General features: G+C 46.2%; 1 protein-coding gene across 2 annotated transcripts in view; it reads left to right on the top strand.

Annotated features, from left to right (window-relative positions):
* Positions 1-1,386: 1,386 nt before the first annotated feature.
* Positions 1,387-15,429, top strand: part of DEUP1 (deuterosome assembly protein 1) — a 60,096-nt gene continuing 46,053 nt past the window's right edge. The window contains exons 1-4 of one of the 2 annotated variants that reach the window (XM_083609908.1): positions 1,387-1,512; positions 4,217-4,277; positions 11,422-11,593; positions 14,729-14,824. In XM_083609908.1, the coding sequence (XP_083466034.1) occupies positions 4,234-4,277; positions 11,422-11,593; positions 14,729-14,824 (312 nt within the window). In that variant the 5' untranslated portion in view covers positions 1,387-1,512; positions 4,217-4,233. The remainder of the gene's footprint in view (positions 1,513-4,216; positions 4,278-11,421; positions 11,594-14,728; positions 14,825-15,429) is intronic. The other variant, XM_083609909.1, reaches the window with a different exon arrangement.

Genomic DNA, 15,429 nt, shown 5'->3' with positions numbered 1-15,429 from the left:
TTAGGGGGAACCCTGAAGTTTGTTGGAGGGGAATAAGATCACTTTAAAAGCTGTCCAAGATTTCCCTCGCTCCCCTTCATAGACCTGGAACTGATGGGATCTTTTATCAGAGATTTGCAGTTTTCACAGAAATAGCAACAGACAAGAAAAGCAGCATGATGTCACTCTGGAAACAAAACAGAGAGAAACCGAGTCCCCAGTCTTGAGCTCATCTCCCTTTGCTGCTATCAGCCCTGCTTCCCTTTAAAGACCTCGGTGCAATGAGATAAAACTAATCTTTGTCAGTTGCTAAATAATTAGGGTACCCTAGGGTTCTGGCAGTCTGGAATGCTTGAGATAAAAATCGCTTTATTTTGCTAGAAAGGAACTCGGAAGAAAGGAGGTTCTGACTCAACATCAGGAAGAACTTTCTGACTGTAAGAGCTGTTCAACAGTGGACTCCCAGGAGAAGTGGTGGACTCTCCTTCTTTGGAGGGTTTTAAGCAGAGGTTGACTATGAAGGCCACTCCATTTCTTTTACGGGATTCTTGCCCACAGTAGTAGATATGGTCATCTGAGCTGAATTCGCCCATTCCCGTCCATTTTAGTTCACTGATGCGCAGGATGTCAATATTGGACCAGAGCACACCAGGCACTCCTGTCTTCCACTGCCTCCCGCAGTTTGGTCAAACTCATGCTGGTAGCTTCGAGAACACTGTCCAACCATCTCGTCCTCTGTCATCCCCTTCTCCTTGTGCCCTCCATCTTTCCCAACATCAGGGTCTTTTCCAGGGAGTCTTCTCTTCTCATGAGGTGGCCAAAGTATTGGAGCCTCAGCTTCACGATCTGTCCTTCCAGTGAGCACTCAGGGCTGATCTCCTTAAGAATAGATGCGTTTGATCTTCTTGCAGTCCATGGGACTCTCAAGAGTCTCCTCCAGCACCAGAATTCAAAAGCATCAATTCTTCGGCGATCAGCCTTCTTTATGGTCCAGCTCTCACGTCCATACATCACTACTGGAAAAACCATAGCTTGAACTATACGGACCTTTGTTGGCAAGGTGATGTCTCTGCTTTTTAAGATGCTGTCTAGGTTTGTCATTGCTTTTCTCCCAAGAAGCAGGCGTCTTTGAATTTCGTGACTGCTGTCACCATCTGCAGTGAGAGAGCTACCAAAGTCTATTTTGTTGCAATGCATATTTGGCACACAGGCAAACGGGAGAAGGGCGCCCCCTCCTCTGATTCAGGCCCCGCCCCTCCGCTCTGGCCCCGCCCCTCCATCGGGGGATTCCCCAGACCTGCTCGCTCCCTCCGCCCACGGAGTCTCTTCCCTAGGCCGCCCCGTTGCCCCGGCAACGGGAGAAGCCAGCCGGGCCCTCCCCGCAACTGCCGCCCGGGCGGAGGGGGCGGGGCCTGCGCAAGGCGGCAGCCGCGGCGGGAGGGCAGGGGGTCGGCGGGACGGACGGGGTCCTTCCCCGCCAGAGCGAGGGCAGCCGCGGCTCGCAGCAGCAGCAGCAGCAGGGGAAGGGGCAAGGTAAGCTGTCCCCCACGCACCCACCCATGCTCGGTTTATGAGAGCTGTGCATTTAGGGCTGCGGGCAGGCAGGGAGTCTTCCTCTGGAGAAAGGCACTCTGTGCATGCTCAGAGGCCCTCTTTCTACTGCCCGGTTTCTGCGTGCTCCAGAGTTATTGACTGTCTGGAGGAAGCCTCTCTAGTTATGCTCATAACTGTAGGGGTCAAGAGCCCTCTGTGCATGTTCAGAGGCACCCTTCCTTCCTCCCTTTCCCACACAGCTCCAGGGCAGAGTGCTGAGAGAGCCTGGAGAAAACTGTTCTGTGCATGCTCAGAGGCATTTTCTCTGCTTCTCCTTCCCCAAGGAGGCAGGAGAAAGGCTTTCTGCATATGCTCAGAGGCACCCTTCCTTTCCCACATGCTCTGGGCAGAGTAGTGAGATCCTGCAAAAAAAAGCCCCTCTAGGTATGCTCATAGGCCCTTCCCCTCTGCCTCACATTGCCACGCGTGCACCTTGGCGGCATGCTGAGAGAGGATGGACAAAGCTGTTCTGTGCATGCTCAGAGGCTGTTTTTTTAATCTCTTCCTTTCCCACTTGCTCCAGGATGGAGTATGGAGAGAGTTTGGGGGAAAAGGCCCCTCTGCATATGTTCAGAGGAACCATTCCACCCTTTCCCACATTTTCCATGGCAGACCGTTGAGAGCAGGGAGGGTCTATCTGTGGCACTCCACATAATGCTAGTATGTTGCTGGGAATCATAGAATCAGAGTGGGAAAGTTGACAGGATACCCAAATGTCATGTAGTCAAACCCCGTGAAATGCAGGGATCTCAACACGCAGTCTCCCATCCAGTTGGAAACCATACAGGACCCTGCTTAGCTTTGCAAATGTGCTAGCAGTTTTGTTGAGGCAGAGTGCTGTTCCCTTCTCATCCTGCTTCCAGGTTTCCTGCAGGCCTCTAGTCGGCCACTGTGAGAACGGGATACTGGACTGGCTGGGCCATTGGCCCGAGCCAACAGGTTCATTTTATGTTCTTACATTGGATTCCAGCTCCCTTAATCTGCGACCATTGGTGGGAGTTGTAGTTTAACATTTGGAAGGTCACAGGTTTGCCTCCCTGACTGAGTCTGAACTAAGGAAGCCCCTCTGTATATGCTCAGAAGCACATTCCCCCTGGAGTCCTACACACTCCAGGACAAGGTATGCCCCTCAATGTTCACAGAAAGCTGCCTTGTACCAAGTCAGACGATGGGTCCATCTAGCATAGTATGGTCTACTGGGAACTGCTCTCAAGGGTTTCAAACAGGGTTCCCGCCCCCATCCCTGGAGAGAGCAGAAATTGAACCCAGGACCTTCTTCATTTAACACGCTCCATTGAGCTTTGGCTCTTCTGACTCGCTAGGTAGCCTTAGACTAAGCTGTTTTCTCTGTCAGCCTCCACCTCCCCACCCCCGTTTGCACTATAAATGCTAATTATTGTCACATCAGTATACCCCAGTGACATGCTGCTTGGCAGCTCAATTCTGCGCCTGTTTAACTCAGAACATGAATAGGTTCCCGCGGTTTCTACAGGACATATTTCCAGTTAAAGAGTACAGTGGTACCTCAGGTTACATACGCTTCAGGTTACAGACTCCGCTAACCCAGAAATAGTGCTTCAGGTTAAGAACTTTGCTTCAGGATGAGAACAGAAATCGGGCTCCGGAGGCCCCATTAGCTAAAGTGGTGCTTCAGGTTAAGAACAGTTTCAGGTTAAGTACGGACCTCTGGAACGAATAAAGTACTTAACCTGAGGTACCACTGTATATGTAAAACTGCAGCCTCCCAAAAGCCATCTCACATAGACTGCCTTGGTTGTTGAACACCTTGGTACTCGTACATTTTGGCTCCTGAAGTGAGTGTTCCGCTTTTCGAACTTTTTTTGGAAGCCAAACGTCTGACGGGGCTTCCGCGGCTTCCGGTTGGCTGCAGGAGCTTTGGTTTCCGAACGTTTTGGAAGTCGAACGGACTTCCGGAATGGATTCTGTTCGACTTCCAAGGTACGACCGTATAGCTTTTGCTAATGAAATCACCATTAGAGGATTCCAAAAGACTATCAGAGACTCGCACAGGTCTCTTGAGGGGATCCTTTTTTCACCATTTGAAAACAGGCAATCATGGATGCTTTCATTGAGATTCCTAGGTGCACTTCCACCTCTTAAGATTCTATGATGCCACATAGTGACTAGCTCATTCTGCAAAGCAGTGAGTATTTTATCTCTCCCTGCTTCCCCTGACCCATCAGTTTCTGATCAGGCACAAATCCACCACTGGGCTGGATGTTTTATTTATTTAATGAAGTTATGCCCCACCCTTTAGTGTCAAGATATTTCCAAAGCAGATTAATAGTCCCATCAGTTGAAGACCACATATTACGTGCACATTGATGTTAGCTTAACAGTTAAGCCACAGCAAACAGCCCTATTCTCACCCCTCTGGTCTGGCATGTTTGCACTTGGAATCATAGAACTGTAGAGTTGGAACAAACCATGAGCGTCATCTAGTCCCCCAATGTAGGAATTGTTTGTTTGACACGGGACTCGAACCCACAACCCTGAGAGTAAGACTCTTGTACTCTGTTACTGCTGTTTCTCAAGTCTCTTCTTTTAACTATGAGTCTTCTATGTAAATGAATAATTAAGGGGAAAAACATTAACCCACCCACCCCCAAAATATTCTTAATAGATTGGAGAAATGCTAAAATGGAGAAGAAAATAGAAGCACTTCAGGAACAAATGATGACTAGGTAGGTTGACGCATAATAATTTCCTGGTCATTCCTGGTTTATCTTATCTTATTTACACCTATACGCTCAATATGATGTAGAACTTAAAACCTTACACTTCAAGATTTCAAAGTTCTGTGGTCTTTTGATTCTTCATTACTGCTTATCTCATAAAGAAACACCAGGCCTAGACTGCTCAGGCAGCAACTATATTGAACAGGAATGGCCACCTTGTTTGTTTGTTTGTTTATAAAAATATGTATATACCACTATGTCATTTTAAAAAATCAAAGCAGTTTACAACAATAAAACAGTACAATGAAAACCATATTAAAAAGTTAAAAACAGACATCACTTAATCATTTGTGGTAAAACGTAATAACTCTGTTCTTAGCCATACCGTGATGCTTGACATTGATGAGTTTACTATTTTGTATATTAGGCAAACCATGAAGCGGTAATGTGGTTTATTGCTTTTAATGAAGAGTGCACCCCTATTTGACCTACATTTGTTACTGAAATTACTTTTCAGGCCTGGTCAAAGCAGTAGTGGCATCTTTTGTTTTAAACCTTCAGAGTGCATAACCTTTCCAATTAGAAAATGTTACAATCTGGAAATTGCACTGTAAAACTCACCCCTGTCAAAAGACTATTGTTGGGAAAGCTTTTTTAAAATCATTACCTAATTAGAGTAGTTTGGAAGCCTTATGTAAACACTTTTTTTAAACAAAAAATCTTTTTCTGCAGAAGTGATGTCATCAACCTGCTTGAGATTTCTTTGGGCTCAGTTATACACAAATAAAATGTTTTAAGTGTGTTGTAAAGTGCATTCTACAAACGTGACACTAGATAGCGATGGTGACCTATGGCAAATTCAATATATATTTTCAGAACGTTTTTGTAAAAAAGCATTTTCACAATTTTATGTGTGTCTAGATTCCATCTTTATCTTTTTGACATTTTGATTGCAATGTTTATCAGCGGCACAGCATGAACCTATGCGTGTTGACTCAGTCCTGCTGAGACTTACTCTGATGTATGCGTTAGTGAGATTGCAGTTTTATAGTGATTCAATACAATTAACTGCCCAGAGTCAAAGATTGGGCTGGTTATTTGCAAATCAACATGTGAAAACATCGTTTCTGACCTTTGCAGTTCCTGATCATGCAAAACTCATTCTCTCTCTCCCTTCTATCTCCATCTAAGACAATGGTTGGAGGAGGGCGGTTAGATGAGGAGGGTGGGGAGTTTGTCGGGGAGGAAGCAGAGGTGGCAAAAAAGTGATGTTTTAGGGGACCAAAGATACTTTTTGTTGCCCAAGTGCCCACAAAAACCTGGAGCAAACTAGTCACTTTGGTGGAAAAATTAACAAACCATCTAATCATCATGGTTCAAAGGAACAAATATAAAGATTCTTTTCTGGCATAGTAGCACTGTTTCATTGTTCATGCAAGTGAAGATTAAATGCAGATATGCCTGTCAGCAGCACATCAAGCTTTCTGGCTGCTATGAACATCACAGACTTGACTGTCGATACTTCCTCTCTCTCTTTTCATTTGCTTTTCTGTTTGCATTTTCAAAAACAGGAACAGAGAGCATCTTTAACCCCCCTCCCTCCCCCCTCCCCCTGTCCTACCTACAACTTCGTACCAAATACAGCATATATACATATGCCATATGACTTCACTTCCACCTTTTTCCTGGTTCCTTTGCTTTTCTGCTACTCTGCGTAATCCACATCTTTTTAACCATCTAATTTGTTGTCTATTAAAAGCTCTTTTATCTATTTCAACTCTGCTGGATTTACTTGAGACCTGCTAAGCTGTGTATTTGTTTATACTGGTTCTGAAAATATTCAATAAACATGATCCGTTCCTCTTGTATTCCTTATCTCCATTTTCTCTTATACTTGTTCATCAGACCAGCCAGTTCAACATGTTCAAACATTTTACACTGCCATTCTTCCTTAGTGGGTACTATACTTGTCCTCCACCTTTGTGCCAATAAGGTTCTAGCTGCGGTGGTGGCATATAGTAATAAACCCTTTTGGTTTTTTGGGGGGGGGGTCTACATTGTTACCATCCCCAAGAGGAAACTCTCAGGGGGTTGTTTCCCCCTCCTTTAAAAAAAAATTCAAAACCAAAAAAATTACAAACATCAAATTCAAAATCCATATTCATTTTCTAACATAAGCCTATTACATAGGTTACCTAAATTAAAATATATCTAATTGCTCTAGGCTGAGGAAAATCTCAGGGGTTTTTTGGGAAAGTTTTTTTTAAGTATCCTTTTTAATGCATTATATATAGTTTCCCAATATTCGTTAATTATTTTACAGGGTCACCATATGTGAAAAAAGATCCCTCATTTTCATCACACTTCCAACATACACCTTTTTCTTTGAATGTTGATACTTCCTGATGGCTTATGCTGACAGATTAGTGTCTTTGGTTGGTTTGGTTTGGTTTGGTTTGGTTTGGTTTGTTTGTTTGTTTGTTTTTAGCAACTCTCCAGGTCTCATGCAGAGATCTTTCACATCACCTGCTACCAGATATCTTTTAAACTGTAGATGCCTGGTTACCAGACATCCCCATTTCCTGGGGACAGTCCCCGGATTTACAAATCCATCCCCAGACAAAATCTGTCCCCGGATTTCATTTAATGTCCCCGGATTTATATTTTAAGTGTTGTAGATTTATTAGTAGGGGATGAATGTTGTGTGATTGGTTTAACAGCGCAAGACACATCATATGGGGACTTCTGGTGAGGCAAAATGGCGGGCGCCATGGCAGCGAGCAGCTCCTGAAGCCAGCCAGAGCCAACTGCGCTACCAGGCTGACTCCGGGCTGCTGAGGCTGCCGCTGCCACTGCCCAGGGGGAAACCGGGGACGCCCGGTGCGTCAACTGGGGGAACTGCTGACACACACCCACACACAGCGTGACCCAAATTGAGCCGGGAGCGAGAGTGCCTGGTCACCTGGCCGACTGCCCAGCGGCGCTCCAGGGCCAGTAAAACCCCAGAGCCAACGCAGGGAGAAGGAGGAGAGGAGAAGGAGAAGGAAGAGAAAGAAAGAGGAAGGAGAAAAAAGAGGGGATCTTGCCACGCCACCGCCACTGAGGAGAGGTAGGAGAGCACCGGAAGGGCAAGGACACGTGGCTCCACAGTGGCTAGCGCTCCAAAAGAGCAGGCCGGGGCCCAGAGGAAAGCCGTGCGACAAAAGAGAAGATATTACTTCTTAATTTTTTTAAAAAAATAATTTTTAAAAATAACTTTTTTTTCTCTTTAAAAAAAAATTCTCCCTGGATTCTTTGAAAAAAATCTGGTAACTATATGTCAAGGTTTAAATTTGGTACCTTTCAGAGAAGGCAGGGCATATACTTTCCCTACATTGCCTCCTCTCATTTCACTGGACCACTCCCTCTTAATGCTCTCCTTCCATAGCCTATCCAGCCTCACTTTGCCTGCCTACTGCACCCTCCCTCCATAAGCCTCTCCTCCTGTCACTACTTTCCCCTGTGGCTCTTCTGCCCGCCCTGCTCCTATTCCTTTGTGAAACCTGAGCAGCTCAACCAGTAAGGACACCCAGACCCCTTTCTGCTCCTCCTGCCCCTCTTTAACCTTAAGGCATTTTAGTTCAATCGCTAACAGAGGCTTCAGCATCACAACAAAGGGCAAAGCTGCCCATCCCTCCCTAACCTGCTGTCACTCGCAAGAACCCAATGCTCACATATAAAAGCTGAAGGAATACGGGTGAAAAGGCAGGAATTATGTCTGCAATATGGCAATTTCCTGCAGCAATCCACGGCCACCTTCATTCCTGGCCTCCGGAGCAGTTTCCTTTGTGAGGAAGCTACTCCACAGGGATATGAAAGCAACTGTAGATTCGACAGCATAGTTTTAGCAAATTGCGTTTTCTCCTAGCAGGCTGCTTCTCCTCTCCCCTCTTTCCTAGCATACTCAGCTGCTTTAATTCATTCCATTTTGTGCTGTCACATTTCCGCAGCAGGTCTTGTCCGCACACAGCTTGCTGTCTGACCCGGTGAGCAAACAGAGCCCCGCTGTGGCTGTTGAAAGCACAGTTCAGGATCCCTGACAGAGAGGATGCCAAGGAGATTTGGCACCGGGGCCTGCAGCCCTGTTTAACTCTGCTCTTAATTGCAGCGTTCCCTGGCAGGTGATGTGAGAGCTGCTGATCTGGGGGCCCCATCAAAACACAAGGCGGGTTGCAGGCAGGTTGAGAGAGGTGAATCTGGTCAGGCAAAAGGACCAGCGCTTGGGCACATGCAAGCTGACATGTCTGTTTTCTAAAGACTATTTTTGGGGGGACACACCTGGAGCGTTTACAGGACCAGATGAAACCTTGTTCACCATATGGCACCTAAAAAGCTAAAGGGTCCCCTGACCGTTAGGTCCAGTCGTGGCCGACTCTGGGGTTGCGGTGCTCATCTTGCTTTATTGGCTGAGGGAGCTGGCGTACAGCTTCCGGATCATGTGGCCAGCATGACTAAGCTGCCGACTCTGGGGTTACGGCACTCATCTCGCTTTATTGGCTGAGGGAGCCGGCGTACAGCTTCCGGATCATGTGGCCAGCATGACTAAGCTGCTTCTGGCGAACCACAGCAGCGCATGGAAACGCTGTTTACCTTCCCGCCGGAGCGGTACCTATTTATCTACTTGCACTTTGACGTGCTTTCGAACTGCTAGGTTGGCAGGAGCTGGGACCGAGCAACGGGAGCTCACCCCGTCGCGGGGATTCGAACCGCCGACCTTCTGATCAGCAAGTCCTAGGCTCTGTGGTTTAACCCACAGCGCCGCCCGCGTCCCTCTATATGGCACCTAATAACTACTTAATAGGCATTTTCTTTCTATCCACTGTAGCGGTGGCATAGAAGTTCCACATATACCAGTGGCACACAGTCAGTGGACTAGGGGGACTAGGCAAGTTCCTTAAATAGGGGTAAATTAGAGTATTAATGTATTAAAGCCTGGTGCCTCCTTCCCAAAGTCTGGGGAGCTTCTGCCTGGCTTAGGGAGGGAGGTGTGATGCTCCAAAGGGGTCCAGGTGCCTTCCCAAAGACTTTAGGAAAGCGGCAGCCAGGCTCCAGCATTCTTACTTGGAAAATATATACAACCCAAGTGGTTAAGAAAGCCCAACAGAGACTCCATCTCCTCAGAGTCTTGCGGAAGAACTACAGTGGTGCCTCGCAAGACGAAATTAATTCGTTCCGCGAGTCTTTTCATCTTGCGATGTTTTTCGTCTTGCGAAGCACGGTCCGTCGCAACTGCGCCTCTTCAAGCGGCTTTAGGAAAAAAGCGAACAAACTCGCAAGACGTTTTCGTCTTGCGAAGCAAGCCCATAGGGAAAATCGTCTTGCGAAGCGACGCAAAAATCGAAAAACCTTTTCATCTTGCGCGTTTTTCGTTTTGCGAGGCATTCGTCTTGCGGGGCACCACTGTATGTCAATCAACATTTGATGATCTCCTTCTACTGGTCAACAATAGAAAGTGTCCTTTCATACTGGGAAGGGATGATTCACACCCTGGCCGGCACTTTCTTGATCTCCTGCCATCAGGCAGAAGATACAGAAGCATGATTAGTTGCACCAACAGGGTAAAGAACAGCTTCTATCCATGGGCTGTTAGGCTGCTGAATGAAAAGATAACAACAGGGCAATTGACTTTTGGGTTTGGTGGGTGTTCGTCAGTAAACGAGGGGAATTAAGATTAAGAGAGCTGAGTGGGGAGTGCTCGAGTAATCTCACTGTATACAAGTTGTACAAGTGACAATAAAGTATTTCAATTTCAATTTGTTTCAGTTTCAATCAGAGCCCTGGCACCTCCTTCCCAAACCCCAGGGAGTTTATGCCCAGTTTAGAGAGGGAGGCAAAATGCTTACGCATGTGATATCAGGCCCCCAATCGCCCTCACAAGCTGGCCCTCTGGCCCTAACTGTTCCCTTACAAAAAAATTCGCTGCACTCCTCTGACATATTCCCTCTTCTGCCAAGCCATCTTGGTGATGCAGAGTCTTGCCAGCAAGAAGAATGGAGCGAAAGGAGTCTGTAGCCCAGTCAGTGTGTGGTGGGACAGGGTGTTTTTTTGATAGGCCATGACTCACATGGGCAGGTCCATTTTTGAGCTGCTGCTCTTTATGTTTCTGACCAGGTGGTTAGCTAGGATGAGACACTGTAATACATTGTTTGTGCACCAGGATAACAAGTATTGATGTAAATGATAGGCCACAGTTAGAGCAAGCCAGGATTCATAAAACAACTTCAAATCTAAAATCCTGGTTTTACAGCCTCCAACAAACCATAGCTTGTGAGTGGGCCTAGGTTCCAATATACAGTGGTACCTCTGGATACGAATGGGATCCATTTCAGAGCCCCGTTCGCATCCTGAAGCGTACGCAACCCGCTTCTGCGTGTGCGCGGGTCACAATTCGCCACTTCTGCACATGCTCGTGACATCATTTTTACCATCTGCGCCTGTGCAAGCGGTGAAACGCTTTACTTCCTGGTTGCCACAGAGCACAACCTGAAAACGCTCAACCTGAAGCAACTTCAACCCAAGGTATGACTGTACAACCAAACCATAGGGTGGTATTCAACTTAAGTTTTATTTAGAGTAGGTCTGTTGAAATGAATGCACCTATCTTAGGCGTGTTCATTAATTTTAAGGGGTTTTACTAGGAGTAAAACTTAGTAGGATATCACCTGTAGTTCAGCTAAACAAATCATGGTTTAGTGTTACATCCAAACTGGACCAAAGAAACATTGACTAAGGGGGGAAAAACATTAAAATAAGCCATTTGGTTATTCTCAAGTCGAATATGAGCTCACTGGAAGGGGAAAATGGCCTGAAGAATAATACAGTGGTACCTTGGGTTAAGTACTTAATTCGTTCCGGAGGTCTGTACTTAACCTGAAACTGTTCTTAACCTGAAGCACCACTTTAGCTAATGGGGCCTCCTGCTGCTGCCGCGCCGCCGGAGCCTGATTTCTGTTCTTATCCTGAAGCAAAGTTCTTAACCTGAAGCACTATTTCTGGGTTAGCGGAGTCTGTAACCTGAAGCATATGTAACCTGAAGCGTATGTAACCCGAGGTACCACTGTATTTCAATCTGTTCTATGTAGTACATTTAAAAAAGACCTCTTTTTTATAGATCTGTCCCTTGCAATGTTGAGCTTCAAGAATTAATGCATCAGATTGATATCATGGTAAACAACAAGAAACGAGAATGGGAAAGGAAATTGCAGGCTTTAGAAGCACGAATGACTGTCCGGGATCAAGAATTGGCAAGTGCCCAAAGCAGGTTGGATCAGAAAGGTCTAGAGGTATGGGACGCCTTCTGTTTTGTGAATGAAGCATTGGCCTGGAGGTACTACTTAATTGCTCACTTTATTAACATACATGCACTTATCAACAGCTCTAATCCTGTACCCAGCCATGAACATTTGAGTACACATAATTCTCCCCACCCCCACCCCAGACCCTCTGTGCATGGTGAGATCAGAATTGAGTTTCTAACTCTTTTGCACTGTCTTGGGTATATGTGTAGAATGTAATGGCTCGGCTGGGATATACGACACTGGTTTGAAGCTGGGAATTCCCTAACTTGCAAAATCCAATCCATATCTGGAAGAGTAATATGCCTGAGATCTGTTCACTGCATATAGATTTGGCTGGGAGGAATTAGGTGTGTACAGATGTAACATACATGTGTTTGCATTATGTATTATATGTCAGTTCCCAAGATTTTGCCACTCGGGTATGACCAGGAACCCAGGATGGGGTTACCCTCTATCCTGACACGGATGGTCTAGTCCTTGCAGACTAGAATCCTGCCAGGGAGTGCAGTGTGTCTGTTTGCAAAGTGCACCAAGATCAACTGAAACCCTGGCAGCAGTGCTTTTTGGGGGGTGGTACTCACTGGAACAGGGAACGCGGGTGGCGCTGTGGGTTAAACCACAGAGCCTAGGACTTGCCGATCAGAAGGTCGGCGGTTCAAATCCCCGCGACAGGGTGAGCTCCTGTTGCTCGGTCCCTGCTCCTGCCAACCTAGCAGTTCGAAAGCACGTCAAAGTGCAAGTAGATAAATAGGTACCGCTCCGGCGGGAAGGTAAACGGCGTTTCCATGCGCTGCTCTGGTTCACCAGAACTTAGTCATGCTGGTCACATGACGCAGAAGCTGTACGCCAGCTCCCTCGGCCAATAAAGCGAGAGTAGCACCGCAACCCCAGAGTCGGCCATGACTGGAACTAATAGTCAGGGGTCCCTTTACCTTTTTACTCACTGGCGCAGAGTACCATCGTCTCATTATTTTGCTGCCAGCTAGATACCAGCACCTCATTTTATTTTACTTTATTTTTTTACCAAAAAAGCAATGGCTATGGGTATTTGCAACGCATAGACCTTCCCTTTGCAGCTATTCCACTATGACCCACCATCCTGGACAAGTCACCCAATTTATAATAAACTGTGAAAAACTACCTACCTTGGACCTGAAATCAAGCCGACATCTGCCCCAGCCGTAAAGTTTCACAAAGCAGTTAAGCCCACATTTATATCTAACCATTGCAGTAATGCATTAGATGTATTGGGGAAGCTTTTTCACCAGTTTCTCCTCTCGCTCACCTCGCCTTCAGATCTATTAATCAGTACTCTTTGTACGAAATCCAGAAGGAGCAATTGCTTCCTTTCTAAGCTTGGTTCAGAGAAAGTAAGTATGCTGCTACACTAGGTATTTGTTCTAGAATTTTGTTTGTTTGCCAACCATTGTTTGTTCTTTGTATGGGGTGCCTATCAAATCGTTCTCCTGCCTTTCCCCCATACTTATCCCATTTCTTTTGAGAACTCAACATACCTGAGCAGCACCATATCTGCAGGTGCCCATTGCCTTTAAATTTCTCTTTGAAGATGCACTCGTATTTTCCTGGTGATGCTCTGCAGAAAATCCAACATCACATGGAAGATCCATTCTGTTGGCTTGGAGGGCTCCTGTCTCCTGATCAAAATGGAGCCATCTCCAGCTGGGATGTCCATTGCTGTCCTTGCAAATCTGCCATCTGGGAAGGGCATTTAAAGGCAGCAGCAGCAGAATGTTCCAAATTAGGAGGAGTGGCTTGTTCCTACTCCTAACAAAATATATTGTTTTGAAGTGCACAGCTATTACAGCATGGCTTTTGAATTGCGCTATGTGTACCCATGTGATACCCAAGGATTTGACATGCACTTCATTCATGTCTACATACATTAGCTCTAGTTCAGAACTTCCTAGGCACTCTTTAAGGCCAAACAATTGCATGAATGTTTTTATAGTTGCAAATAGCAGCCTCTGGAGAGGCAGGCAGGATCAGGGCCAATAGGATGGAGAGGGGGCGCTTAACCCTTTCTGCTCTGACATAGCCCTGACGAAAATCCCCTTGCCCCAAGATCCTATTTTCATTACAAGTAAAATTAGTAGCATTTTTATAGCCTCATAAAGAGAAGAAATAAGATACATTTACTAGATTGTGAGAACCCTCTTAAAAAGGTAAAGGTAAAGGTACCCCTGCCCGTACGGGCCAGTCGTGTCCGACTCTAGGGTTGTGCACCCATCTCACTTAAGAGGCCGGGGGCCAGCGCTGTCCAGAGACACTTCCGGGTCACGTGGCCAGCGTGACAAAGCTGCATCTGGCGAGCCAGCGCAGCACACGAAAACGCTGTTTACCTTCCCACCAGTAAGCGGTCCCTATTTATCTACTTGCACCCGGGGGTGCTTTCGAACTGCTAGGTTGGCAGGCTCTGGGACCGAGCAACGGGAGTGCACCCCGCCGCGGGGATTTGAACCGCCGACCTTTCGATCGGCAAGTCCTAGGCGCTGAGGCTTTAACCCACAGCGCCACCCGCGTCCCGTGAGAACCCTCTTAGATTAGGATAATCTCAGCTGCACTCTTATATGGTCTCAATCTATCACTGTGTGCCTTTCAGACACAGACTTCAAAACCACTTATTTTGATTTAGTCTCTTAGGCTGCGGTCAGGCAGCTTCAGAACATGAATTGTAACGACTTGAGCTTTAATCAAATGCAAAAGGATTGTAGGGGGAAAGTGAAACTTTTCGGAAGATTCATAGATCTCCCTTTATGATCAACTTGTCGTAAAATTCTCGCAGTCCAACAAAAATGGATCAGAACATGCATCTGGGTAGGCTTGCCAAAACCAAAATGTTTTTAGCAGGTGCTGAAAAGCATACAGCAAAGGCTACTGCCTGATATCAATATGCAGGGAGTTCCCAAGGGTAGGTGTGCACTAAAATATCAAGGTCTTACAAATGTGGAATGGGTATTATGTCGTGCCTGTAACTTGCAATACATGTTGATAGCATGCTGTTTGTTGTTTTTTTTAGCAGTGATATCTTTATGCTTTTAAAAATGCCTTTGGCTTTTGGAACTCTTTTGATGCCCAATATCATGTCCACTTCAAATACAGGTTGGGCTACTGAGGCAGAAACTGGACAGTTTGCAAAAGACAAAATATGAGATGGCTCAGAACTATGACACGCAGCTTCAAGCCCTGAAGAATCAAGTAAGGAAGGGGAAATCTCATTCCTATTTTACAGTTCATAATATTTCAAGCTAGGTTTAGTAGATTGCGGGCTGCTTTGTAACTAGCTCAATGACTGCCTATATTGTGATGTACTGAGTCAGGTGGTGGCTGATCTTTTTCGCCCTGAGGGTCCAATTCATTCTCGCCAAACCCACCAGGGACAGGGGCTGATAAGCCTTCCCATCCCCTCATGTGTGCAAACACACAGGATATACACACAGAGAGAGGATGAGTGCATATAGGCACACTGTCTGTGTTCTCCTGCTCCTTGCACCAACCCTAGTGGAGTTTTCAACAAGTGACACATTTATCCAGCTTAGTGCAGTCCCCACCCCACCCAAGTGTCAGTCTTAAAACTGATAACAAAGGTGATTTTTATTTTTTTAGATCAGGATCAAGCTAGTTAACCCCGCTGTCTAACTCTGAAGAACCATTAAAGCACCAACACAAGATGGCGCTAAACTGATGCAAAACACTTCCTACAAACACCAGGCAAGACATCCCTGTACATCAGAGCTTTCCAAACTTATCATGTTGGGCACACGCTTTTTAAACATGCATTGTTTCGCGACACAGTAAATCAG

This window comes from Podarcis filfolensis (assembly GCF_964270895.1).
Source record: "Podarcis filfolensis genome assembly, chromosome: 4".
NCBI lineage: Eukaryota > Metazoa > Chordata > Lepidosauria > Squamata > Lacertidae > Podarcis > Podarcis filfolensis.
Note: the sequence above shows the minus strand (reverse complement) of the source record. Positions and strands in the feature narration are given on the sequence as shown.